This window comes from Phoenix dactylifera, chromosome 7 (assembly GCF_009389715.1).
Source record: "Phoenix dactylifera cultivar Barhee BC4 chromosome 7, palm_55x_up_171113_PBpolish2nd_filt_p, whole genome shotgun sequence".
NCBI classification, from domain to species: domain Eukaryota; kingdom Viridiplantae; phylum Streptophyta; class Magnoliopsida; order Arecales; family Arecaceae; genus Phoenix; species Phoenix dactylifera.
In genome coordinates this window covers 9,418,537-9,444,033 of record NC_052398.1, presented here as the reverse complement: position 1 = coordinate 9,444,033, position 25,497 = coordinate 9,418,537, and the positions used below count along the sequence as shown (strand labels likewise).

The following is a 25,497-nucleotide window of genomic DNA, read 5'->3' as shown; positions in this document are numbered from 1 at the left end:
CCATCCTCGCCACCGCCACCCCGAGCACCTCCCCGACTTCGGCCGCCATCCCAACCGTCGCCTCCCTCATCTGCTCTCCCCCTTGGCCATCACCGTCGCCTCCCTCATCTGCTCTCCCCCTTGGCCATCCATCTTTCCCGCACGAACCAAGGCCCCAGCCGCTCTTGCTTCTGTACTGGCCCAAGCCCGTGCGCCATCAATTGAGCGCGGCCCAAGCCCAAGCGGCTGCAGGTCCGATCTCAGGCCCAAACCAGATTGTTCTTCAGCCCATTTCAACAGCCCCGGAAGCCTTGTGCTGTAGATGCAGGTCCATAACTCCAGCTAGCTCTGCCCGGCGCCAACTTCGTGTCCGAGACTCCACGAGCAGACGATTCTGGTTGACTGCATCCGCCACAGGTGATAGGTTTCTACTTTTTCTGGCTTGTTCATTTAATTATGTTCTAGTTCTCTTGCATGATAGCCACATTTTGAAAACTTATATTGCTGTTATAATTCAGAACATTGAACCTCTCACTTCCGAACCCGTCCTATTACCCTTTAAATCTTGACATTAAATTAGCACACCCTAGTAACAGGACGTTTCTCAACATTATTCGATCATATTGATTTAGGATCAGAACAACTGTACTACTTGATTGCAATCTAATTTCTTAAATTGAATAATCTTAATCCTTAATTCTGAATAACCGAAGTAAAAATCAGCAACATTTAAATTTAAGCTATTATTGTGAAGACTTGCTGATTTCTGAAATCATAATAGATTGCATTAGTAGGTTGTCCTGCATCAAATTTGGTCCTACATCATAGTTATTAGGGTTTCATTAGTGACACTGCATTTCACATCATCACCCAGTGTCATCATTGCATGCCAACCTGTAGTGATATGGAGTACTATCTCAATCAACCTAAAACCCCTGTAGCTACCATGAATTCCGACATTTTGAGGTCTATCTTAGAACAGATCGTTGTCATACGGGCTGGATATAAAGAATTCAGACAAGAGATCCGTGAGCTCGTGCAACATTCTAGGACCCCTAAATCGCCAACCCCTGTTACAGCCCAACCTAAAATCGGTTTGGTCGCACCACCTGTAGTCCTTCCCTACTCTCCTAGGCACCAAACCCAATACTCTAGGTGTCAACAATTCGGCTATATAGCGCCCCAATGTTCCACTAAGACCTACCCGATTACTGAACCAGAAGTTAGGAACCAAGAGGCCGAATATGTCGAAGAAGTCTATGAACCAAATATAGAAGACTATGAAGAAGACTTTGAAGACGAACCTACAGAATTAGACTTTGTCCAAAATGATTCCCAAAGGGAGACTAGTGATCTAAGTACAACCAAGCCACTTCACATCACAACTGTGGAAGAGGTAGTGACAGATATTGAGAGCCAATCATCTGAATTGGCACTTGTAGCTAAAGTTACCCATGCGGAGTCCAACCTTGAACATTCCCCGGTAGTAGTTTCCCTTCTAGAGGAGTTTCATGATGCACTCCCTGATGATCTTCCGGATGCACTTTCTCCAATGCATGATATCCAACGCGCAATCGATCTAGTTCCCGGAGCATCTCTGCCCAACCTTCTACATCATAGGCTCAGACCGAATGCATATGCTAGGACCTGGAATTTAATGTTACCGACAGTTGAGTTTGTATGTAATAGTTCGGTTAACAAGTCCATAGGTATGAGTCCATTCGAAGTAGTGCATGATTACAAACTTAGGCAACCCATAGACCTGTTTTTCATGTCTCATCAGTATAGAGTCTTTGAGTCTGCACAATCAATTGTATCACATCCACATTCATTGCATCGAGAAATCAGCAATTGTAGTCACTTTAATAACTTAAAATATAAATCCTTTGCTGATTTACACAGACGTTATAATGAGTTAAGTGAAAGAGATTACATCATGATAAGAATTAGGTTTGAACGACTTTCTTCGGAAACGTTTAAGAAATTGCAAATTTGTAGTGCAGAACAGTTCAAAATCTTAAAGAAAACCAGTTCGAATGCATATGTTGTGGATCTTCCTGATGACTATGGGATTAGTGCGACATTTAATATTGAAGATTTAGTCCCATACAAAAAGATAATATTCCTGCCTTCTGACCCCTTTATTGATATACCTGCCTATGTTGGATACCCTGCCCTATTACCTGCTGTTGAGCCACCACCTCTCAAATTTCATGCACGCAGAGAACAAATAGAACATATATTGGATGAGCAGGTTATTTCAAGCAGGAACGGTGGTTACCAACGTTACCTTGTTCGGTGGAAAGGTCGACCAAAGTCTGATGTGACGTGGATTTCCAAAGCACAGTTGCAGCGCATTGACCCCGATCTTCTAGAGCAGTACGACAGCCGGCCAGACCTGTACTCGACGGGGTCGAGTTTTTCTCACCCGGGAGGAGTTGATGGGGACATCAGAGCCCTTCATCCAGATGATCCTGAGCCCCCGGATTGAGCCAGACTCGTTTATTTGCATATTTATTTTATTATTTTATTTTTGAGCTAATTTGCATTCTAGGGTTTATTTGTGGTTTATTTTATTTCTGGGCTTATTTGCATTTTAGGGCTTATTTGTGTTATTTGTGGGTTCATTAGGATTTATTTCTGTGTAAGGGGGGTTTATGCAAGTTGTGTATTTGGGCCCTATATATACGGAACTATTTTCATGATTAGGGTTTAATGAATGATTAAGAATTTCTTTTCCCCCCAGATCTTATTCTTCCTCCTCCTCCTCCCCTTTTCTTCTTCCTGTGTCTCTAGAACCTCTTCTTCCTTCTTCCTCTCTTGTTCTTCCTTCTTCTCCTCTTTTTCCGCATTTGTGCGGCATCATGCCATGCACTCAGCTCCCATGCGAGGATATGGGGAACGAGTTGAACGGACGCCATGCACCTAGATCTCAGGCGAAGACATGGGAAACGAGTTGATGAAGTGACGACCCAGCCTTTCATAAGTCAGTTATCAAGGAGTTATGGTGGGAGGATAAATGGGAGGTTGAGTGAGTGAACATGGAAGAAAGTTATTTTCTTTATATTTAATTCCAATGGACTGTGGATGTTAGGGGTTTTTCTTTACGTGGGTTTGACAGTGTGTGGATGGATTCCTCTCACCCAGAGTAGAGGACACATGTGAGGACTTTTCTCTCACCCGAAGAGAGGCTTCGAATCAACTATCTCCATTCCAACTTCTTCTTCTCCTCCCCACGGGCTGGGACCTAACAGATTGTGATGCAATATGTAGCAACTATAATATTCAATATCGTATATACTATAATAGGCGAGATTGTGCATGATTCTGACAACTGTAATAACTTGCAACTATATTTTTTTTTTTTTTTTGGAGCCAGTCATAGAACAGTAAAGCCTATGTCTCTGATATCAGTGGGGCCTCTCCTACTTTTGGTTGCATTGTCGAGTGAAAGGGATTAAGGATTGGAGGTTGAGATCAATGGAAATAGTACAAAATGTGTTTTGCACTAGTAGAGTTGCAAACAGCAATAGATGTTAAATGTTACTTTTTTTTGTTTCGATGGAACTTTGTGTTGCCATAGCTTTTATCTTTCAATTATTTCTCCTACCTGTGTCGCATATTCATGTCTACTTCAAATCGTTATCCTGTATCTTGTTTGTGTTTCTATTGCTGATGCGGATGCTGGCTGAAGGTGCTCCTCTCCACTGCTCAATGATCCCTATGTCCTCCCCCTCTTCTTTGTTTTTGTTCTCTGTTGTCATTTATACTGCAGATTCAAGTTTCATCACTAAATCCTAGAGTCTGAACTCTGGCCAATCGTTGAGGAAGGCTGGAACTGTTGTTGGCCTGTTGATTTGCCACGTCAATTTTTTTCAACTTTTTCCTTCACTGGTTGAGGTAGTGAGGGACCACGACGAAAAGATACGTGTCCGGTGTCTCAGCTACGAATTCTTTCCATCCCTTGTCTTGATTCATGCCTAACTCTTTCAATGGCAACTTCGAACTTGGAAGTTGGCTTGATGGACCCTCCTGAATACTCCTTATCCTTGAAGCCCATACCTTCCCATTCTTCTATTATCTCTGCAAACTTGCATTGTTTAGACCATCAGACTCTACCCAAACTTGCATGGGACCCCCACTTACAAGGCTGAGGTTGTTGAATTTGCTATCACTATTGGCGAGATATCCAGCGGCATGGGAATTGATCGATCTCATTAAGTCGACGTTGATACCAACATGGTTGTCGTTGATACCAAAGAAAGGATTCTGAATTTGTATAGAACTTCACAGAGATGATACGGTTTGATGCATTGCCATCGTTCTTTGGATCGAGGAGGCCAAAGTATTGGCCTTGACCAAAGGAGAGTGTTTCATTAGGGGAGATGCAGTTCTGTCTCACCTTCGGATTGCTAGGTGGTGTTGGTTAGTCCACGAGTCTCATAAGGTGATATTCTTGCCATCCTTTCTAGGCTAAGGTTTATGCCACCGAAGCTGTTGAAGGTGAACTCATCAGTTGTGCCTGCAAGCCTTAAGAAGAGTAAACTCTGAGAAGAAATCAACCTTACGGACAGGTGATTTCCTGAAGCGAAGTGGAAGCGGTAAGAAGACATGGCCTTCTACACGCCTTTCTAAGTTGGTCAGAATCAGGAGTCCATGGGATGAGACAGAATGCATTTAAATTTTCAGCATCATTTCTGGCGAGTAATGCTTGAAGAATTTTCAGAGCCTAGGATTAGTTTATTATGGATTTTTATGTTCTTCCTAACTAGTGCAAGTTTCTTTCAATGTGGGAAAGAGATAATTGGGTTTTTTTTTCCCAAGAGTCTGGAATAGTCTTCATGGGACAACTGGGGGTAATTTGAAGACTGTACAAGTGCAATAGGCCCTAATTTTAGTTGGCAACGGAGCTGTACAGCATTAGATTTTGACTAAGACCATTATCAAGACTTAAAAGGCAGCTGCCTTGGCATTTATTGAGAAACATGCTGAGGTTGTCACCTCCATGTCATAAAAAATGAAATGATACAGAAGCTCCGCAAAGGGGGATGATCTAAGGCCAAAGGGAACACCCCAAGAGGAAAAAATAAATGAAGACTTTACGGCCACAGATTACTTTCATTGAATGTTTCTTCTTATATATAAAATGGCTCCAAAATTTCTTGTAGTGACTTGTGATTCAGAAAAAATGTCCAAAAAGGTGCTTAGTTCAGCTGGTTGGCAAAGCAATTGTCAGGTTCAAGTGAAAGTATTCAACTCTATACACTTCATTTCGAATGAATGATGTTTTAAACCATTTTTTTTGAGCAAAATGTTGCTAATTGACATGCTATGTGCCGGACACTACTTTCTCTTCTGCTTCTCTTGCATTATTATATATCGATGTGATGATATTTCTGGCACAGTTTCTGCTACCTCAGAATTCAAATACATGCAACCACATATTTCTGCTAATTATGCACCTGATCACCACCACTTCTCTTCCTATCCTTCAACTTCATCAAAGTTTCTGAAATCCTAAGAGAGCAAAAGGAACAGACACTGAAAAAAGAAACAGGAAAACAAGAGAACAGATAGGAAGAGAAGTGGAAAAAAGAAAAGCAACTGGCGCCACAGTTTCAAGGGCAACTGCAGAAGTAATTTCATATGGCAAAGCCCCCCCCCCCCCCCCCCCCCCCCCCCCCCCCCCAGCCATAAAGGAGATGAAGGGACTGGTAAGGGATTCAGGCATGGGACTCATATCTTGTGAAACATGTCGATTCCTTACTTCCCCAAATACGATTAAAGATAACCAGAGTCTGTTAACCCCATCAATCCGAAATGAATTTTCTTCCAGACAATGGACATGAATCTAAAATTAATCCGCCTAATTTTATCATTGGATTATGCCGAAAAAACCACTTTCCAGATCCACTATTCTTTCCTATTAGCAGAACTCATTTATCAGAACCAACAAAAGGGAGAGTTTCCTCAACAATGAATGCAAGCTTAAATAGCGAAAAAATATCACAACACTGACATTCGGAGGGGAAAAAATCATATGCATCCCAATCACATGTAAATTAAACAGAAGTCACTTCCCTCAAGAAGTACAGCTTTTGCAGCAGCCAAAAGAAATATGAATAAACGAATTAAGTTGAGAAGATAATGCGAAAACTCATTCCCGATGTACAACATTAAAAATAACCCATCAACCAAAACCCTCTTAATTCTTCGCTACAACAACAGAAGGAGCATCTTTTTTTCCCGATGTGCAGTGCAGTGAGCTAGACTTGGAAGGGCCATGGCCAGTCCTTCGTCTCCTCATCATGCTGTACCTTGGCACTCCTCATGGCATTGCTTCCGGAGTCCCCCTCCATATAGGCATAGTACCTCAGCACAAAAGCCAGGGCCAGGACAACCCATTCCAAGCAAAAGATCACCACCCCGAGACCACCCACCATCTTCAGTATCACCTCCCCATCCTCCTCCCTCACATAGGATCGCAGCTCCCCGAGGAAGTCCGGCGTCCTGGTGAACACGAGCAGGGCCACGGAACCTTGGAAGATGGCTGTGAGCACGGTGGCCACCATGTGGGTGGCATGCCACTTGGTGGAACCTGGCGAGGCGGCGCACCCGGTGGCGGCCCCGATGATGGTGAGGGCATGGAGGAAGATAAGGAGGAGGCCGCAGGGTGACGGGAGGAGGCGGAGGGAGAGGGTGAGGAAGATGCAGCTGGAGGCAGCACCGAGGAGGATGTAGTTGCAGAGGAGGAAGACCTTGTGGGAGTGATAGCTGGTGCCAGAGGCATCAGCAGGTGGATTCCCCATGGGAGATTGGAACTGGGTTAAGGAGAAATAATTGGGAAATGGAAGAGAGAGAGATTGCTTGTAGATGCTCGATAGAGAGAGAGAGAGAAAGAGGTTGACGAGGGCTTGCTGGGGCAGAGGTCCTATTTGAAGGGCTCAGGAGTAGGCTGGAATGTGACCGTTGGAGGCGAGTGCAACGGCTAGTTGATTCTTTTCCGTCCCAGTAGCCGTTTGGCAAACGCTGGATGCACGTGATGACAGAATTTTTTTGACCGGGAAAAATAGAATGCAACGCTCCATCGATGAACTCAATTAGTGCTCTCCATTGCACCCACTTTCCTTCACGTTGCCGATTGATATAACAAGTCAGAATGACTTGAGCTAAGTTCAAATTACACTCGACTTGAATTTAATTCAATAAAGTTCGGACCTAGTTCATAGGCTCAGAATTAGTTTCAAGCCAAGTCTAAATTTACCTAACTCAATTAAGCTAAACTTGATGAAGCACAAGAATTATTGTACATGCAATACCGCATACATGCACGAAAGCTTTAATTGATGGCTTAATTAAATTGTTATGTTTTATGGCATGATAATATACTTTATAGTATAATTAATATTTTTATAATTTTTATTATCAAATATTAATTACTTGAATCAATTAGAAGTCAACTTAAGATTGAACCAAGTTTAATTCTTAAATTAATCTCAACTTGATTTGAATAATCAAGCTGATTGATTAGGCTTTTTTGTTTGGCTTGCTTCAAAAACAAGCTCGAACTATACCCGATTAAATAATGAATAAATTAAGCTTTATCTCAAAACTCAGGTTCGAGAATAATTTCAAACCGAGCACGATTAAATCTAGACTTGTTCAAAAGCTCTGACTCCATTACACCCAAACTTCACTCTCCCAACTTCTTCTCTTTTCCTTTGGATTTCTTTTTCACATATTGAGCAAAAAATGAAAGAAAAATGCCCAATTGGCCAGACATCTTGTTGGAGTTTGCTGTTGCATTACAATGGCTGGTGCTGCATGTCAAGAAAAATAGCCATTGCTTGACCTTTTGTTGTTCATCATATTATATTGATTTTCCAAAATCAAATCTCCATTTTCAAAGAGAATAATAAGTTGTTCTGCCAGCAGTAACATAAGCAAATAGAGAAATGTTACCATAACAATAAAATCTCACAACAAAAGTCAAAACAGCTGATAAGAGAAGCTGAAAATAGACTCGTTACCTGGGGCAAAAGAAGCTGAAAACATGTGCACATAATCACTTAAGACTATCTTGCAGTGAAAATAGGTTCAATATCTGCACTTGGTCGCATTCTTCCAGTACACTTGATAAGCAAACCTACTGAAGAGAGACTCAGAGAAGCTGAAAACAGGTACACATAATCGCTTAAGACTATCTTGCAGTGGAAATAGGTTCAGTATCTGCACTTCGTCACATTCCTCCAGTATACTTGATAAGCAAACCTTCTGAAGAGAGAGTCGGCACACACAAGTCCCTAGAAAAGGAAAGAAATTTTTGTTAAGCTCCTAAGAAAATGAGAGCAGTAAAGTTCAAACAGGAGAAGCAACCAAATGAAAATCTCATAAGGAGTCTATAGCAACCTGATATAGGGCTCTAAATTTTTCCATTCCCACTTTGGCCGCTCTCAAAACAGTGCTGCAACATGCTCAGCTGGAGTTGATGGAACATCGGAGACACTGAAAGCATGGATCCAGTTTTTGACACCAAGCTTTTCATACAACACTTCACCCTCAAGCATTTTTAAGTCTGCATTTATTCCTGAAGGAACACTTTGCATCCACTTTTCCACGAAAATCTCCAAATTCATCTTTCCACCATCCAAAATTCGTTCAGCAAAAGACACAGACCCGCTTCTCATCCAAACTCCACAAATTGCTTCCTTAATTCTCCATCTTGCTTCCAAATTTTTCAAGTCAGCGGAGAGCAATTCTGTGAGGGAACTCGTCAGCTTCTAAGAATACTTCATTTTCTGAAAGTGCATCTAATGGCCATTCATTTTCAGAATCTTCCTCAAGTCTGTAATTCCTCCCGTTAAAGAGGAATTTCATTTTCTCAAGCCTGGGATATTCCCTGGTGCCACTTTGATGACAGATACCACTGCACCAAGGACTGCTATGTTGTTTGTCTCACTACCAGTTGCCTGCATAATACGAACTCGAAGGAGTTGGCTCTCCTGGGGTTATCAATAATACAGAGTTGGATGTGCCTACATACTTCATCACATAGGTTGGAGTGCACAGCATAGCTCCCTCATCAGGCTGTCATCAAATGGTCACCCCTAAATAGAGGAAGATCGTCAGGCAATTGCAATAGAAAAACAAGTTCTTATTTGCCAAATAAGCATGAGAGAAATTAATAGATTGAACCATGATACAGATTGGTGAAGAAAATCATCAAAAGAAAGCATCTTGGGTTAGGAACACCAAGAGATTGTACTTACAAGATGATGTGAAGTGCCATGGTAGGCAAAGCTTAAAATAATTAAAGCTCATTGATGTCATATAGAATAACCAACAAGTTATGTCCTACATATATCACGTTATGACCCATCAAAGATCGAGAACATTTAACAAGCACTTGGTGTTATATTCTTTGACCAAAGTATCTTTGAACTAAATAGGGGCATAAGACCTAAAATGCCAGTTATGTATCAAGGGATTAGTCATCATGTTTTACTGTTTAAGCTCATAAAAACATAAAGAAAACTGGGTTCAGGCTAGGTCATTCACCAGCTGGCTGCTTACAGAAACCAGCAGGAGGAGCAGGAGCATCATGTTTGATGTTGGGTTATTTCAATGAGGTCAATCTTCTTTCGTCGTGATCTTATGTCTAACTTTTGCCTTTCTTTGTTAGTTTTGTTTACTCTTTGTTACATTGAGGACTTCATTACTATTCTGGTTCTAGTCTGGACAATGTCTTTGTTTTGATGGGGGCCGATATCATTACTCTGATATCATTCAAATTTAATATAAATTCTTTGGCAGCCTTTTAGATATTTCCCATGTCTCTCAGACCAACTTTCTCCCTTTTGTGGGTTTAGTGGTACACTTCTGTACATTTTGATCTACACACATGAACTAACTCTAGATGAAGAGAAAAACAGGCAATGCACTATGTAACCCATTATAGTTCACCAAAGAAACTATTGAAAGACGATCTCTAATGAGTCAGCGATTTGTCTAGTAGCATAGTTCAATGTACATGTTTAGTATGTTAGTGTTCATTCCAAACCTTCCCATGTTTTTTTTTTGATATAATATCAGATATCCATGTATTTTGATCATCATAATATCCAAAACCAAGACAAAGTCTTGACACAAAAAATGGGTAGAATGTGACTCGCATATGTACAAGTTTTGATGTTATTTTGTTTAATCAAGAGTCTTTTCCCAGTTATCTTCAATGATAATTCCTTTGCCAAATAATGTGGTTGAATTACAAAAGTGTTAAATAATTATGCACAACCAGCCAGCTTCTATAGAAAATTAACCATCTTTTTGATGAGAATCATGATCAAATTTTAATTTTTCATGGGAGATGCCATGATCCCTAGTATTGACAAATCAAAATCTATGCTCCTGTTTTTTATGTTAGAGCTGGGTAGAGCTGGGTCTGCAAATGAACAAATAAAAACTCCATGAAGAAACAAATCATTTAGCTAATCAAAATGGCAGGGGCAGACTTGATTGATTCAGTAAAAGAAAAAAAAAATCCTAGCGTCAGAATAATAGCAAGCTTAATAAATTTTGAGGAAGTTTCTCACTTCCTCCATATTTCATCAGAACAATAGCAAGCTTAGAATTAGTGCATGTGCAAAGGAACAATAGATGATCTTCAAAATCCAAAATCTGAAAGAGAAAGAAAGAAAGAAAGAAAAGCACCCCAAGCTTTCCATGTCATTGCAGCGGCAAATAGAAGTTCAAATCCCAACAACCAAGTATACATGTTTTTTACAGCAAAAAAAAGAAAAAAAGTATACATGTTTCAAACATAACATAAACCGGGACGGAAAAAAGAACAGCTTTTTACATAGAAGCATATGGGTTTCCTTTGAAATTGAGAAATACCACAAGCATGTAACCAACAAGCTTAATCCATCATACTTGGCTTAAAAACAAGAAAAAAGAAACATGAAGAAATTAGAAAAAAGATCGAATCTATCAATAGTTAGATATCGCAAGCAGATATCAATTAGCTGAATTTCATATTAATTATCGTTTCAAAGAGAACAAGAAAGACTCACCAGAACCTCAACTACCACAGAGGGTCTTAAAACCTACAAACAGGATCGAGCCAAACATACGACGCGCAAACCCATATCAAGGAATTGAGATCTAAGAAAATTAGGACAAAGAAATAACGAGAAAAAGAGAATTAAAGTGTTGATAAGCTTTGAGGGAGGAGAGGGTAAAGATTTACCAGTGCAGGGCGACATCGGGGACGAGCTTCTCATCGACCTCGAGAAGAAGCACATCGTCATGAGATCCGAAAAGAGAGTGGTAGTGTATGGATATCGAGGAGCCCACAGTCAGGCTAAGCGCAGCTTCCGCTCCTCCTCCCAAGCCCTCCGTCGTCTCTCCCATATCGCTTTCCGGTTCCATCTCTCTTTCCCTCTCCCGCGCCTTTTATATCGATTCTTGGGAATCGAAGACCTAGATCTCCCGCGCGTCGCGCCATCTATTTTGGGTGTAACGGCCCACGGCCTTTGGAAACCCAATTAGTTCAGAAAACCTATACCGGAGGCAGAATTCAATTTTTTTTTCCTCTCTTTTAGTTTTTTATAAAAAGAGGATGGTAATTTATTGATTGAGATAACTTAGTACATCATTGTACAAAATATTTGTAATAAAACTTTTCGATCCGGATAATTTTTAAAGTAGTTTAGACTAGTAAGAATCACTATAACATATGAGCAACATGGGTTGCATTCTTTATTCCTAGCTTCATTTCTGTGCCATGGTTTGAATGTCTACTTATGTGAGATTTGTGTCAATTTAAGATAGTCTTGCAATGATCTTTCATTGTACGCTTGATTTTGCCATTGATCATTGAGAATTATCAAATCACAATTTCAAACTCAATAAACTTTAGCACTTTTGAATCTTTCTTTTTCTTCTTCTTTTTTTAAAGGCTACAGTTAATGAATGTATTCAGAGAAGCTAGAATGGCATATAGAAGTGCAAGATGATGTTTTATCAAGCATGAAAGGTGTAAAGAACCAGGCTTATCTTACCTATGGAGTTAGCTTTAAGACCAAGGTAACTATCCAAGGTTCTATTCACCAAAAATGTTTAATGACAACTTCTAACTTGTTCTATGAAAAGTGTCATGAAGAGTCAAATAGATACGGATAAGAGTAGGTGAAGAATTAGAAAGCATGTGAGGGCATTTGTGGTTAAATTGCAAGCAATTAGAATAGCATCACCGCAGCAATGCTTACAAAATTTTGTGTCAATTTGTAATGCAAAACCAACTTCTGATATATTATTCATATGACCGCTAGTTCCATCTATTGTTTACAGTGGGAGCTAATTTACAGTATCATCTGAAAGAAAGAAAATTTGGAATCTGCCAAGCACGAACTCAGTACATCAATCACATCTTTTTTTTTAAGACGTATACAAAAGCCTGCAGATCTTCCTTCAAAGAATATTAAAAAAAATGTAACATCCATACCGAAACCGAGCCAATTAGTCCATAGCTTTTAAGTTGATTCTGTTGCATGATTGGCAACTGGATGCTCTCAATGCATTTGGACCTAAGGCGAACTCATTAAGAGAAGCCTTTTTGCTTCCCGTTTTGTCTTTGAGATTTTTCCAATGATGAGTCGGTTTAAGGCGAACTCACCAAGGAAGGCCTTTTTTTCTTTTTGTTTTGTCTTTAAGGCATTCTCTGCGGTAGGCCTTTTTTGGGCAGAACCTTAGCCTCAGTCGTCTAAAGGTTGGTCCAGCCCTGTAGATGCATGCACCTAACCATTTGGCATCCTGTAAAATTTATTTGCTGTATCATAATCCGATCTTTTTGAGGCTTCTTGAATTGGGTCATAAAATTGGAGCTACAAATGGTTTGAGATTTAAATCTGAGGTTTGCCTTGGCTCATTGATAGTCCAATCTGGGTTTGTTCATGGGAACCAACCGTCGCCTTCCACAATATAAAGCTTCTTGCCATCACCCTGCTCTGAGTCTCCAACTCTAAACAAAATTTGCAAGAACCAATTTGGTTTCCTTTGAATGTAGGTGTCAAGATGCCCAAAAACCCGCAATTATCTTGAGTTGATGTACGTTCATTGGCAAGGAATACTTTTTTGTTGATATAAACGATCAATGAGTACCATAAGCAACGTCTATGAAACCATCCGGTTCGAAGCATCCCGATCCGTACCGACGGTGGACCAGGACGGTTCCAGCAAGAAAACTGAGACGCATCGCCGGAGAGAGAGAAGGAGAAGAAAAGAGAGCGAGCGGGAGAGGGAGAGGGAAAGGGAGAGGGAGGGAGGCTAGCAGATGGTGGCGGAGGGCCGTCGGAGGCCCGCAAATGGGGAAAGGAGATGGAGGCTGCTGCCAGAATAGTTTGAAATAGAATTCCGGCTGCAGCCTCCACTTCCTTCCCCGTTTGCCGGTCTCCGCTAGCCTCCATCTCTCTCCCACCCTCTCCCCCTTTCTCTTTTTCTCTCTCCCGTTCCCCTCTCCCCCGCCTCCTCTGCTATGTCGGTACGGGCCTGGCATGGTACGGCACGGCTCCATACCAACTTGTGCCGCTGAGCAACCGGTACAGTGCCCCATACCAGCACAGCAGGCCTTGACCATTGGTCACACACCACAAGGTTCTATGAAGATACAGGCACATGGGCAGAGGCATGAGGGAGGTACTGAAAATAGGATGGATTGCACACCAATCATGCGCACAAATAAGTGATTGTTACAAATCAACCACCTGTAGATGACTGAAGTAACGGCAAGCCCACCTTCAAACATATGGATATTACTCATCTCAAATTAAAAGCTCGTGTTTCTTAAAACATGAGGCAGAAATGGTTTAAAATCCATTTAACAGTTAACCTAAAGTATCCCAGTCAATTTTCAGCCAACTGCCCTGCAGCAGAGTGGGTCAGTCTGGTTAGTGAATGATGAATACATCTGGTGGAGGGAGGTGGAAGGAAGCAGGAGCATATGATCATTTGACCTCATAACCTCTAATCCTTTTGATCATCACTACTACAATATAGTGGTCGAAAAAAGGCGTAAGGCCCAAATCTGGCAGTCACTCATTTAATCCAATCCATGGTATCAGATATAAAAGTTTAAAAATTGCACAACAAAACATGAGAGGCTCCAGAAGTATTTAGACAACTTCAGTTGATACCTAGGCACAGAAGTTTGCCATTCAAGGTGTTATGCTTCTGAGAGGTCCAAATTCTCATTCGTTTGAACCGGTGATTCTTGCGGCAACCCTTGGGCTTCCTCAGCATCAGATGGTTGAGATTCATGTTTTGCGGCTGCTTGTAGGACACGATCCTGAATAGCTGTTGATGAGGGTGATGTTGGTAGACCAACTTTGTTTGGTTCTAATTTCCTAGCAGCCCAAGAAAAAGCTTGCGCTCCCAGTCTCACAGGAGATAGAAGCAACCTGAACACAAGAAAATTTTTTGCTCAGAGGACAATGGATTTGTGATCATGATCACTATAAGAACCGAATCTAATGTATACATATAGTCATATAACTAAAAAATCTATATCATGGGCCTTTCCTCAACTGCTGATGGACTTTGGCCAAGCCTCGTAAACCATAGAAGTTAACTAATAAGCCTGGTAACTTTAGAAGGCTCACCCCACTGAAGAATGTGGAATTCATGCCCCACAAACCATCGGTCTAACTTAATAAGACTAGTTTAAACCACCCTATTTACAGTAAAGTGAGTACTCTTCCACCAAATATTGCCTTTCCAAAGGAATCCTACAATGGCATACAAGGAACCAATTCCAATTAGGTTTCCTGACCCTGTATACCTGTAAGCATTTGGTTCTCTAAGTTTTTCATTAACTACAAAGAAAACCCTAGTGTAAATTAGCAGAATATCATGTGCTTCCGGGAAACATCAGGACATTGCGAAAACGAAGGGAGAAGCAAAACTACCTCACATCCTGCTTTAAACCCTCCGAGTCCTCATATGAAGCCACCCGTCGATAAAGAGACTAGCAAATAAGCAGAAAAGGTACATATTAATAGATGCAAGAAAGTAAAGAGATATGATCACCCAATTACTTCAATAAGACATGATGTCAATAGGTATGGATGTAGCGCCTCCATTCATTGGCAATATAGTTCCAGATATTATGATTAGAGACATACAACAATGGAAAGTAACTAAAAATTCAGATATAATTCAAGTACCAAATAGTCTTACCACATCATGATTTGACTCTCATAAATGAAATGGCGATACATATTAATTTCAAAGTTCGGACAGGTGGTGACAGCACAGCTTACTAAACGGTTGAAAATGCAAAGGCTAAGGCATGGTTTTTGAACTCCCAATAAGGCAAGGCATAAGCCTCAAGATGTAAGTCAAAAACCTTATTTAAATTTTCTAAATGGTTAAGAAATGTCAAAGGATAATGTAAAATAAGCAAAGCAAAGGATGTGGGTGTTTGGATTGACTATGAAATTTGTTAGGTGAGTGAAATTTTGTGGTGCACATTCTCAAGTTTCTAGAAGTTCCATTGAGATATATTAAGAACAAGCATGACTATGTACAGATTGTATATCCAAGAAACAGTGGATAAACATGTAAGCAGGGTGAAATAGCAACCTAGCAGAAGGTATAATATCTAAGAAAATAATTTCTGATGCAGTTTGAAAGCAATCCCTGACCTCACCAACTTGAAACAAGGTGGTCAATTATATCATGAATTTTATTCGCCAGCATCCGAAGGAGGAAACTTATGAATCTAAGGGCATTTTAGCCAAAAGGTTTGCCAAGAAACTCTAGCATTTCAGTGATGAGTTATGTTTAAAAAAAATGATAGCAAATCATAGGATGGAAATTTGAACCACAAACTAAATTGGAAGATGTCCTTAAGATATTTATTGGAGAAATAAGAATTAAAGGGAAAACAATATTGATGGGATTAATCCTTGGCGATGAGACCATGTTATCATTGAGCATCCCCTTGAGTTAAGCAGGGGAACAATAAAAATAAAAAATCATCAAGTTTTTCATGGTAAAGCACAGAAGTAAACATAAAGAATATAAAAATGTTGGTAATACCGCCATCACAATACTGATAGTATACAGAAAAACAATTCAGAAGACTTATAGTGAAAGAAAATTTTTTGTGCACGCTCTTATAAAAGACCATCTTACTGACACCTAGAAGGTGAAGCTGATTTTAAAATTATTTTAGTAATACATGAAAGCTATTGTAGTTGAAAAATCACTAATACAAGTATGGTATGGTATTCTTAACCAATTCTTATGATTTCCTATTATTGAGGGGGTTATTAAAATGCTCTAATTATTCAAGATGAGTCCAGATAATAAGCAAAAGTCTGATGACTGGTTCTCTTCCTCCATGAAATGGGAAGCAAAAGTTTGTATTTCAAGTACTCTTGATTGTCCTGACTTACAATTATATGTGTGTGTGTGTGTGTGTTTGACTTTTAGATGTGATCTATAAATATTGCTAAGAAATTATATAAAAAGTTTTCTCAGTTACTCTTAAGTTTTTCCTTTCTACTCAATGCTTCAGTATTTTATATCACTAAAATCATTTTTGCACAGTAAGAGATATGGTGGAATTATAAAAGAATAAATGAAGTGCAGGTGCAGTGGTGTTATCACCACATGCCTTCTAATTCCCAAGGAAACCTCATATGTTAGCAGTCATGTGGTGGCTATATTAAATTTTGGGCAACAAAGTGGGTCCATGAACACTAAAGTGAATGTTTGCTGAGATGAGAACATGAGATGGATTGGTCATTAAAACAATATTGCAAGGATTATGATTACAGAAACAATAGTGAATTTAGCTATTGCTAAAATTAAGGTGACATGTTGGAGAAACAACTGAGCTGGTATGGGAATGCAAGTAAGATATATGAAGGCCTTGAAAAGTAGAGAAAATCTGGTTCGTGTCCAAGGGTCAGGAAAAATGGAAAGACTGAAAAATAAACTCAATGTATTTTGCATTAAAAGATTTGAGAATGCTTATATTCCCAGGAAAAGTAGCCCTTAGTAGAATCGAGGGCCTAAAGGCATACAAATCCTGATATATGTAATTGCGACAAGGCTTGTAGCTTATGCTTACTGTTCTCTTTTGTTGGTTCTCTAAGAATCTGCCAAAGTGTTGCCAAGTTTTGAATCTTTACTCGTCCAAAAAAAAAAAGAAAAAAGGGAATCAGCTATGCTATGCTTTTTCAGTTCAAGCTTTTAAGAATATTTTTCAACAAGACTTGCTTTCTTAAATAGTGTTACTTGGAAATTTCTAAGTTAATATCTCATTGTAAAGATTTTTAAGTTTATAAGCGCATCATAAAATCTGCAACACCACTCAACACAGTATTGGTCAAGTTGTTAATGACATGTTGGTTAAATATTTTAATGATGACAGCTAACTCATAAAAGGTATAGAAATGGTCGAGGGAATGAAAAGGGCAATTCTATCGTGCATCCAAGCAAACCAAGTGATCTTAGTTGTCTTTGCATCATTATCTTCATCGTTGAACATATATACTCTAGACAATATAGGTATGCTACTGGGTTGACAGATATGGGCATGATATTCAACACCTAAACTCTCATTTTGTGGAAATCAAAAAAATGTTTAATCGATAAAATGATATCCTGTTAATTATAAGTAAGGCACCATTTATTATTCATCTGCAAAAAGAAGTCCTATAGGTAAACAAAGGGATAAAAACCAGTTTTCTGTAGATGCATATGCCTACGTGCATATATTGCTTTATTATGCATTTGAGTGATGGAAACATATGACAGTTTTTAAAAAAAACATTACGAAATTGTGAGACAGAAGATGGGCATTATTAAAGATCAGTTTTATGTTTTCATTCATTCTACAGGTAAAAGAATGATTACTAATTCCAATTTAGGCTGAAGCCTGATAGATGGAGCATACCTGTCCAAGGCCAATAAGACCAATGATCTGCAGTGTCTTCTCCCATTCTGCAGCAAAATTATCAGTTCAGTTAAAGAAGGTAATCAAGTTTCAACAATAAAGGGTCTTGAGTCTTGACACATTCATTAGATTTTCTGGATAATACAAATTTTCTATCATCTTTAATATTGGAAAAGAACTGGATTTGTCCAACTGAAACATCCAAAATACATCTAACTACATTTCCAGGTAAATTGTGGCAGAAGTTAGAAAGTCACTGGTGTTACTAGTTCTTTCCAAACCTTTTCAAATGGCTGATAGTTGGCCATAAGTAGACCCTTTTCTTTCATATAATCACCAAAATGGTTCCAAACAATATTGTGTACTAGTCTCCATAGATTTTTCTTATTCATGATGCCAATTATATGCAAAAGAAAAGCTAAAGATGATTTCTGACATAATGCAACTTTCCAATGCAATTCATTCTCGAAGTGCTCTTAAGTACCAGAAACATGACCTGCTAAAACACACAAAGTTACCATAATAAAAGAGTTACCAACGACAATGTAATTTCGAAATTTGAACTTTATGTCATGAAAATGAAGTGCTTCATAGAACTGTGCTTGGAATATAATGATGTTCCTAACTTGGAAAGGTCATATCAACACAGTAACAAATGGTTGAGAAATTTTATATTTTTCATAAAATCCATACAAAGTTCAAGGAATATCATTTTGACGTTCTTTCTCTTAGTCTTCTTGCTTAGCAAGATATCTGCCAGCATGTCAGTATCATGCTTATTCTAACTGCTCACCTAGTAAAGCGTAGATGGCCGCAGACATTCCCTGTCCATAAGCACCCAAAATCAGTAATGCACTTGACTGGACAAAAACTAAAGTGGCTAGAAATTATAAAACCACAGAGCGAACATTTATCTGCTTCAACATATGGCTTAAGTATCTACACCTAATATTGAATAAATCATTTATAGTCAATGAAGGAAAAATATCAATAATATGACAAGAGGGCAAATTCTATGATGGAATCAATGTGCAGATGATGTTCTGGAAGAAACTGTTCTCAAAATAAAAGGGTGGCAGTCAACTTACCAGACCATATCCAATTACAAGTGCCGGATTAGGTTTAAAATCCTCAAGGATTGCCTCAGCTTCCTGCAGCGATTCCAAATGAAACTTGTAAATCTGCTAGAATGTGGACCTAGTATTTTCAGGAATCAGCACTACTGATAGCTGAACTATCTCCAGAGAATACCAGTGCTATAACCTTGCTAGTGATTCTGTATTACTTAGCACCTCGAAATTTCCAGAGATAAAGCATACTTATCCTTAAATATGGAGACGTGTTTGCGTGCATGTAGGTCTGATTAAGGAAACAGGAATTTTTGAAAACATGACATCATCACATACTGTCAAAGTCCAATGTCCCTTGTCATGGATTTGCATCTTAAAGACATGTGGATGTTCTAATATGATAGAACTTTGTCTTCAAATAAACACAATTAAAAGGTAAAGATAAAATTTACTGAAGTCCTAGACGAAGTTTTATAGGCAAAGCATGGAGCCATACAAACAATCTGGCATGAAGCATAGATAGTATGATGCAGCCCTTCACACAAAATTTTCAGGCATGTGTAGGAAACTACATAAAGAGAGGTTCCAAAGCTAGATTGGAAGTACAGGTCAAATGATAATCATAGACTCGATGAGGGCAATTTCATTCATACTTTAGGTTCTGATGGTTTTACAATACCTCATTTAATACAGTCAATGTGGTCTCAGGTTTGAGCTCTTTAACACGGAAACCCTGTTTTGCCCATGATTGAAAGCCACCTTGAACCATGTAAGGTTTCTGTCATCCATATATGAAATTCCAAACAATTTAGCAACATTAACATGTAAACACCTGAATAAGGGAACACATTTTGGCTCAATACTTGCCTTCACACCAAGTTTTCTCAAGGTTCTTGCAATGCCTTTGGACTGACCACCATTAGCATCCATAACGATGACCTTTGACCCATCCTACACATGTGAGAAAATTAAGAACTAGAGCCATTAAATTTTAGCAACATCAAGAACTCATTGAGGGTAATATATGAATTTGCACCATAAAACGCTCCTCATACTTTAACAAGTTTCAAGTTGCGGATGACAGCTGCAGTTAAGGCATCATCAATCTCTCTTCCCCCCTTTAGCAGTTTCTTTATCGAACCATCAACCTGAGGATGTCAACAAAAGCATACCATAGCAGTGATAATAAATTTTCTAGCTAAAAAGGTGAAAGAAGAAAACCTTACATCAGGACTATAGTGAAACAAATAGATATTTCCGAAAGTAATAATTTGAAATATAAAAATAATAGAAGCAATAAACATCATGAGAAATTAAAAAAGACACATAAGAGGTTCTTAAGCTCTCCCAGTTCAAAGTTCAAAGAGGCAAATTCTTGATGAGTTTGACCTTTTTGTCTTAAGTGTGCCATTCTTTTGAATGACCTAGACAGAGGAAACAAATTGATATAAGTCCAAGAATTGCCCACCAGCACTCGATGATCTAAGAATTATATTTCTCAATGATAATGGTAAAACATCCCAAGGAGATCCACAGATACAATCATCCCATTAGCACAGTAAGCAAAAGTTGTTGTATAAATAGATATCAAGAATGATTTTCTAGAACAAGTAGATTTAGTGAAAACCTAGCAGTATTCTGCAGTGCAAAAATATTACTTGAGAAGGGTGAAGCTGTAAAAAGAGAAAGTAACAAACCTTAGGAAGGGTCACGCTAGCATATTTAGCCCTAGCTGCCCGTCGAAGATCAGGAACACCATCTCTCTCCCTGAGATCCTACACATAAATACACAAACATCAGGAGAGGAATCAACATGTTTTATATCTTAGATAACACTATATCTGTTGATCATAATATGAAAATTGATGAATTACTCTAAAAGATAAGCCTTTGTATGTAAAATTGATCTCATTGATACCAAAAAGACTATGCGAACTATGTTAAAAAGTAGATAATATGTAATAGGACTATTAGGTGCATGGACTCAAGTCTTAATAGGACACCGGGATAGGGTACCATCCCAAGTGTCGGGACAGGACGTCCTGCTATTGTCCTAGTGTTCCGATTGGCACATATTGGAACATTTCCTGTCCCAAGTGGGTGTCTCCCGTTCCATCGGAAAACCAGCCCACAGGATTTAAAACCTTGTTTAGGTGAATATAATGAAGCAAAGAAGAAAGTTGATAGGAACACAAAGGACAGCCTCATCACCAGAACATAGAATAAAAGAAGGCAAGAGAGATTGTCAGTAGAACTGCAGGAACTGTTATGGGAGCCAAAAGCATCAAATATCTTGTATAGAAATAATATTTATAAAGAAGAGGCTGGTGAAATTTACAGTCTCTTGCCTCAGGCCGGACATCTATAAGTACAGCATTCTCTTCATTTTTCAGCAGCTCTAAAGTTGTTTCAGGAGCCAAATCACCAGAATACCCGCCATACTTTAATAACCAGTAAGATACTCTGTGAAAATAATATAAGGTGAAATGTTTTTCCAAGCACAAATGTCAATCTACTTTAGAAATAATAGAAGAAATTACAAAGAAGGAAATAAAAGAGATGCTATTACCCTATCATGGTTGAACTTCCAAGAATAAGTATGAATTGCAGTATTGGATCATTTGGATCCAAACCTAGATTTCTTTCAAATTCTTCAATGATGATGTATACCTGTATGACAGCATGCATGGTTAAGATGCTATTGGAAAACACATTCATTACTTGATAACAAGTTTAACTTGATATACACAAATCTATCAAAATACCTGCTGAAAAGCAGCACCAACAGGATTAAGAATCTGTAAAGTTTTCTCCTCGGATAAGTCTAGTGCATCCCTGACATCTGGTGGAAGTAACGACTTCACTGATCCATAAGAATAAACAACAAATGTTGCTGCATTTGCCAGAGAATCCTCCACAGTTATAATCACCTGCCTCAGTATGTCAATAGCTGAAGTGCCTGCTCTGGACACATTTTCCTTCAGTGCACTGGAGTAGCCTGTCACTTCATTACTAGCCTGTAATTTGGAGTTTTCAACTGAAGAAAATAAGCCACTGCCCACACTGTCAAATGATTTTGTCACACTTCTGATGGTATCTGAAACCGATAAAGTAAATGCATCATATGAGTCTTTTGCAGCACCTTCCACTTTACCTATTGATGTATTTATAGATTCAGTAATTCCAGATATAAAATGATCAGCACTTTCTTTCAGATTTAGGATTCCCTCATTAGCCACTTTGAATGTATCAGAAACTGGTACTGGACTGTCAGTAAGAGCAGTTTCTGCAGCATTAGGGACAGAAAAAGAGCCAGAAGATGTGGAACCAGATAATCCATTTGAGCTCTGATCAAGAGAATTTGGAAGATCCTGAAATGCATCCATTCTAGGTGAAACAGCAGGTGGTTGTTCTATAGTGGGTGATACCATGGTCTCTGCTGTGACACTACGACTGCTTACATCATCTGCAATATCATTGCCAAGTTCACCAGGCAGCATATAAGCCCCTGATAATTTTGAAGTCTTTACATCTTTTAGGTCCTCAGCAATCGGATATAATCCACTCCTCTCTCTTGTTGAGTAACACCAGTTCTCAGGCTCACTTTCAATGCATTCTTTTGAAAATCCACGTACTATATCATCAAATCCATTTGGGTATGGAGAGAATATGGAGGAATCCAAGGAACCCGACTGATCAGATTTTTCCACGATTAGTGAATGCATACATTTAGAAGCATGGGTTCTGAAAGGTATATCCTGAGCAAGAACACCATCTTGGTTGCAGGCAAAAGCCCTGCCTTCAAAAATGTGTCTATCCTCTAGAACTTTCTGCAGTGGATAAAAAGCTCTGGTGCCTACATGCAGAGATATCTGCAGACACAATTATCCGAATAACATTAACAAGTGTTGCTACAACATGTTAACAACCAAACATATCATTAGAACTGCTTTACAATGTATAAATATTCATCACATTCAAGAAGAATCTCCAAGAGCCTACTCTAGTTTAAAAGCATCCAAAATAAGCTGGGATCTATTTTATATTTTCTCCAACTTCCTATCAGAGTATGCCAACCAGACGACAAGCCTTTACCCATTTAGATAGGGTCAATTTTAAGAATTAAGGTATAATCCATCAATCTTTCGGACCATTTTACAATTGTCAGCCTTCTGTAATATTGAACCCGTCATCGTTTTTAAACTCCAAAGCATCCATTCATCTAGTCACTATAACCAAACATTCAATGTTTTGAGTAGCAATATTCTCTTATAAGTTAAGATGGCCCAAAAAAACTCCCATCCATTCAAGAAGGCAAAGAGCATGTTCTTCGACATGTCCCACAGACAGGTATCCAGCTGAAAATCTTGGCAAGATACAGAACAAGATACAAGGTATCGAATTGCGACTGGAGCAATGATGCCAAAAGTGCCATAAAATGGCAAGTGCATTTAGGTGCTAGAAAGTCATTGGTAAGACTCGAGAATGGTTCAAAGAATCCAACGGCGACCGACAAACTTCTCAGACAACTTCTTCGAAAAGCAAGCAACAATTTTGATGCTTGATGTCTAATCATGAGCAAACGCATCATTACCAAGAGTTGTTAGTGCATGGCAATAAAAGATCAAGAACCACGAGAGACCCAGTTCAGCTTCACGGAAGACCTCTACACTTCATTAGAAAAAAGATAATTTACGGCAAGAAAAGCAATAGGCTGGACTCGAAATAAAGGAACTAATTGCAACTCAAAATTAGCACTAAATCAAAGACCTTCTTTACCTGAGAATGAGAAGAACAGCTCGATACGGCGGAGCAGACCGGCAGCATCGTCCTCAAGCTTGGCATTCAAATCACCATCTTGTGCTCAAAAGAACCCCTCGATCTGTGAGACCAAGGCCAAAGGCAGCTCCTTCACATCATTTCCTCGAGGGTTATCCAATCGAATGGCGGGAGAGCGACGTGGGAGATGGGGATGATCCGGAGATGATATGGCGCGGCTCGTCGAGGCTACATCCCGGCCTCTCGTTCTTCTCCCGCGAGATTTATAACCAGATATAACCGGATAAAACCCTGCCCCACTACTTTGTGGCAGTCCGGTGTCAGGTGTCGCCTACCTCGATTCCTTTAAGCATGATACGTAAAAAGATAAATTGTCGCTTCTACATGCAAGTTTCTCTTTACCCTTCTTCCTTTTCCAATTTCACCTAAATGTTAAATCCCGCATCCATTCTTCAGATTTTTTGTTTTTTTTGGGGTACAAGCATGGGCTTAAAGCTGAAAATAGACTCTGGATACAATTTTAGGCGACAGAAATATAAAACCACAGGATCTGAAAAATTCCAACATACAAACTAGATACAATACAGTGGATAAGAAAACTAAAACATAGCTGCCGGATGTAAAATCTTCAGACTTCTTTAAAGGAATGATGAATTCGACATTGAGCCTGTTTTATATCTTGCAAGAATATTCTGCAGTAATCACGCTTCTTAGTCCACCCAGCCTTCAGTCTTTTTTAAGGAAGAAAAAAAATTTTATGGAGATCTTCTTATATTCCTCCCATAGATTCCGGGTAGATCTTATTATTCCTCCCATCGATTTCGGGTAGGGATGTGCAAGGTTGACACGGGCTATGCCCAAATAAACCATCCAACCTATGAATCCAATAAATTTTTTTGCTTAATTCTCTAATCCAAGCAATTTTTTTTTTTTTTTTTCCGGTTACTCACCCAGCTCTAATATAAGTATAGCCAACTGAATCAAGTGCAAAAACCCAGCACAGCAGTATAGGAGGGGTCCCTGATGAGTCCAAAAAATCTTTTTGAAATGTTGAGCTGCATATAAAGCAACCCAGTCTAATAAACCTTTACTTCATATAGAGAGAAAGACCTAAAAGATAAATTGTAAGATAGAAAGTTTTCTTCCCTCTTTCTCCTGGTTAAGACACTACAATCCTCTTCCCTTTGTAGCTTTACCAACGCTAGCAACAACAATTCTTAATGACGATGCGGCATCATTGCCTCGTACGAATAGGCTGGGGGGAGGGTCGAAGGAGGCAGCAGCACTGGCACTGGCTCCGCAGGAATGGTTGATCAAAAATAATTGTAAGAGAATTGCTGCAGCATTGATGATGAAATTTACATCAATCAATTGCATTTGAACAGAAAATATTTAGTGGAATTTTTTTCCCGAGCTGTTACCTTATCAATAATTCATCTTTCTCTCCTCTTAATTTGGCATCTAGCTGATTATTTTTATTTTATTATTTATATTAAATTATTAAATTAAAGAGTTTTAATTTGGCATCCAACTGATTATTTGTATTTAACTACTTATATTTATCAAATACAATGGCACCAAAGTAAAATGAAAGATATTTACATAGTACATTTTTTTAGAATGAGTTTAATTATTATTATGCATGGGTATATTGACTACAAATTTAAGTTGCCATATGAGAATGTTTTTCATCATATGATTGTC

The 25,497-nt window shown here is 39.0% G+C and overlaps 2 protein-coding genes and 1 long non-coding RNA gene across 5 annotated transcripts; all 3 read right to left on the bottom strand.

Moving 5' to 3' along the window:
- Positions 1 to 5,975: 5,975 nt before the first annotated feature.
- Positions 5,976 to 7,144, bottom strand: LOC120103706. The gene has a single exon (XM_039128220.1). It carries the CDS (start codon positions 6,786 to 6,788, stop codon positions 6,246 to 6,248), a length of 543 nt encoding a protein of 180 aa, XP_038984148.1. The 5' UTR covers positions 6,789 to 7,144; the 3' UTR covers positions 5,976 to 6,245.
- Positions 7,145 to 7,557: 413 nt separating this feature from the next.
- Positions 7,558 to 11,535, bottom strand: LOC103707742. Of its 2 annotated transcripts, XR_604181.4 has the most exons (4): positions 11,228 to 11,535; positions 8,389 to 9,086; positions 8,010 to 8,282; positions 7,558 to 7,904 (listed from the first exon to the last, which is right to left on the bottom strand). It is a non-coding gene; the product is annotated as an uncharacterized LOC103707742 (long non-coding RNA). The 2 variants fall into 2 exon arrangements; XR_005512541.1 differs by having other exon boundaries at positions 7,558 to 8,282.
- A 2,305-nt stretch (positions 11,536 to 13,840) lies between these two features.
- Positions 13,841 to 24,204, bottom strand: LOC103707741. Of its 2 annotated transcripts, XM_008792352.4 has the most exons (13): positions 23,794 to 24,204; positions 21,780 to 22,886; positions 21,584 to 21,684; positions 21,363 to 21,477; positions 20,712 to 20,789; positions 20,070 to 20,162; positions 19,882 to 19,965; positions 19,694 to 19,792; positions 19,033 to 19,095; positions 18,738 to 18,768; positions 17,945 to 17,991; positions 14,943 to 15,001; positions 13,841 to 14,435 (listed from the first exon to the last, which is right to left on the bottom strand). In XM_008792352.4, the coding sequence occupies exons 1-13, from the start codon at positions 23,857 to 23,859 to the stop codon at positions 14,201 to 14,203; spliced, it is 2,178 nt and encodes a 725-aa protein (XP_008790574.2). In that variant the 5' UTR covers positions 23,860 to 24,204; the 3' UTR covers positions 13,841 to 14,200. The 2 variants fall into 2 exon arrangements, with proteins under 2 accessions (XP_008790574.2, XP_026660681.2); XM_026804880.2 differs by lacking the exon at positions 18,738 to 18,768 and having other exon boundaries at positions 13,886 to 14,435.
- Between the last annotated feature and the right edge of the window lie 1,293 nt (positions 24,205 to 25,497).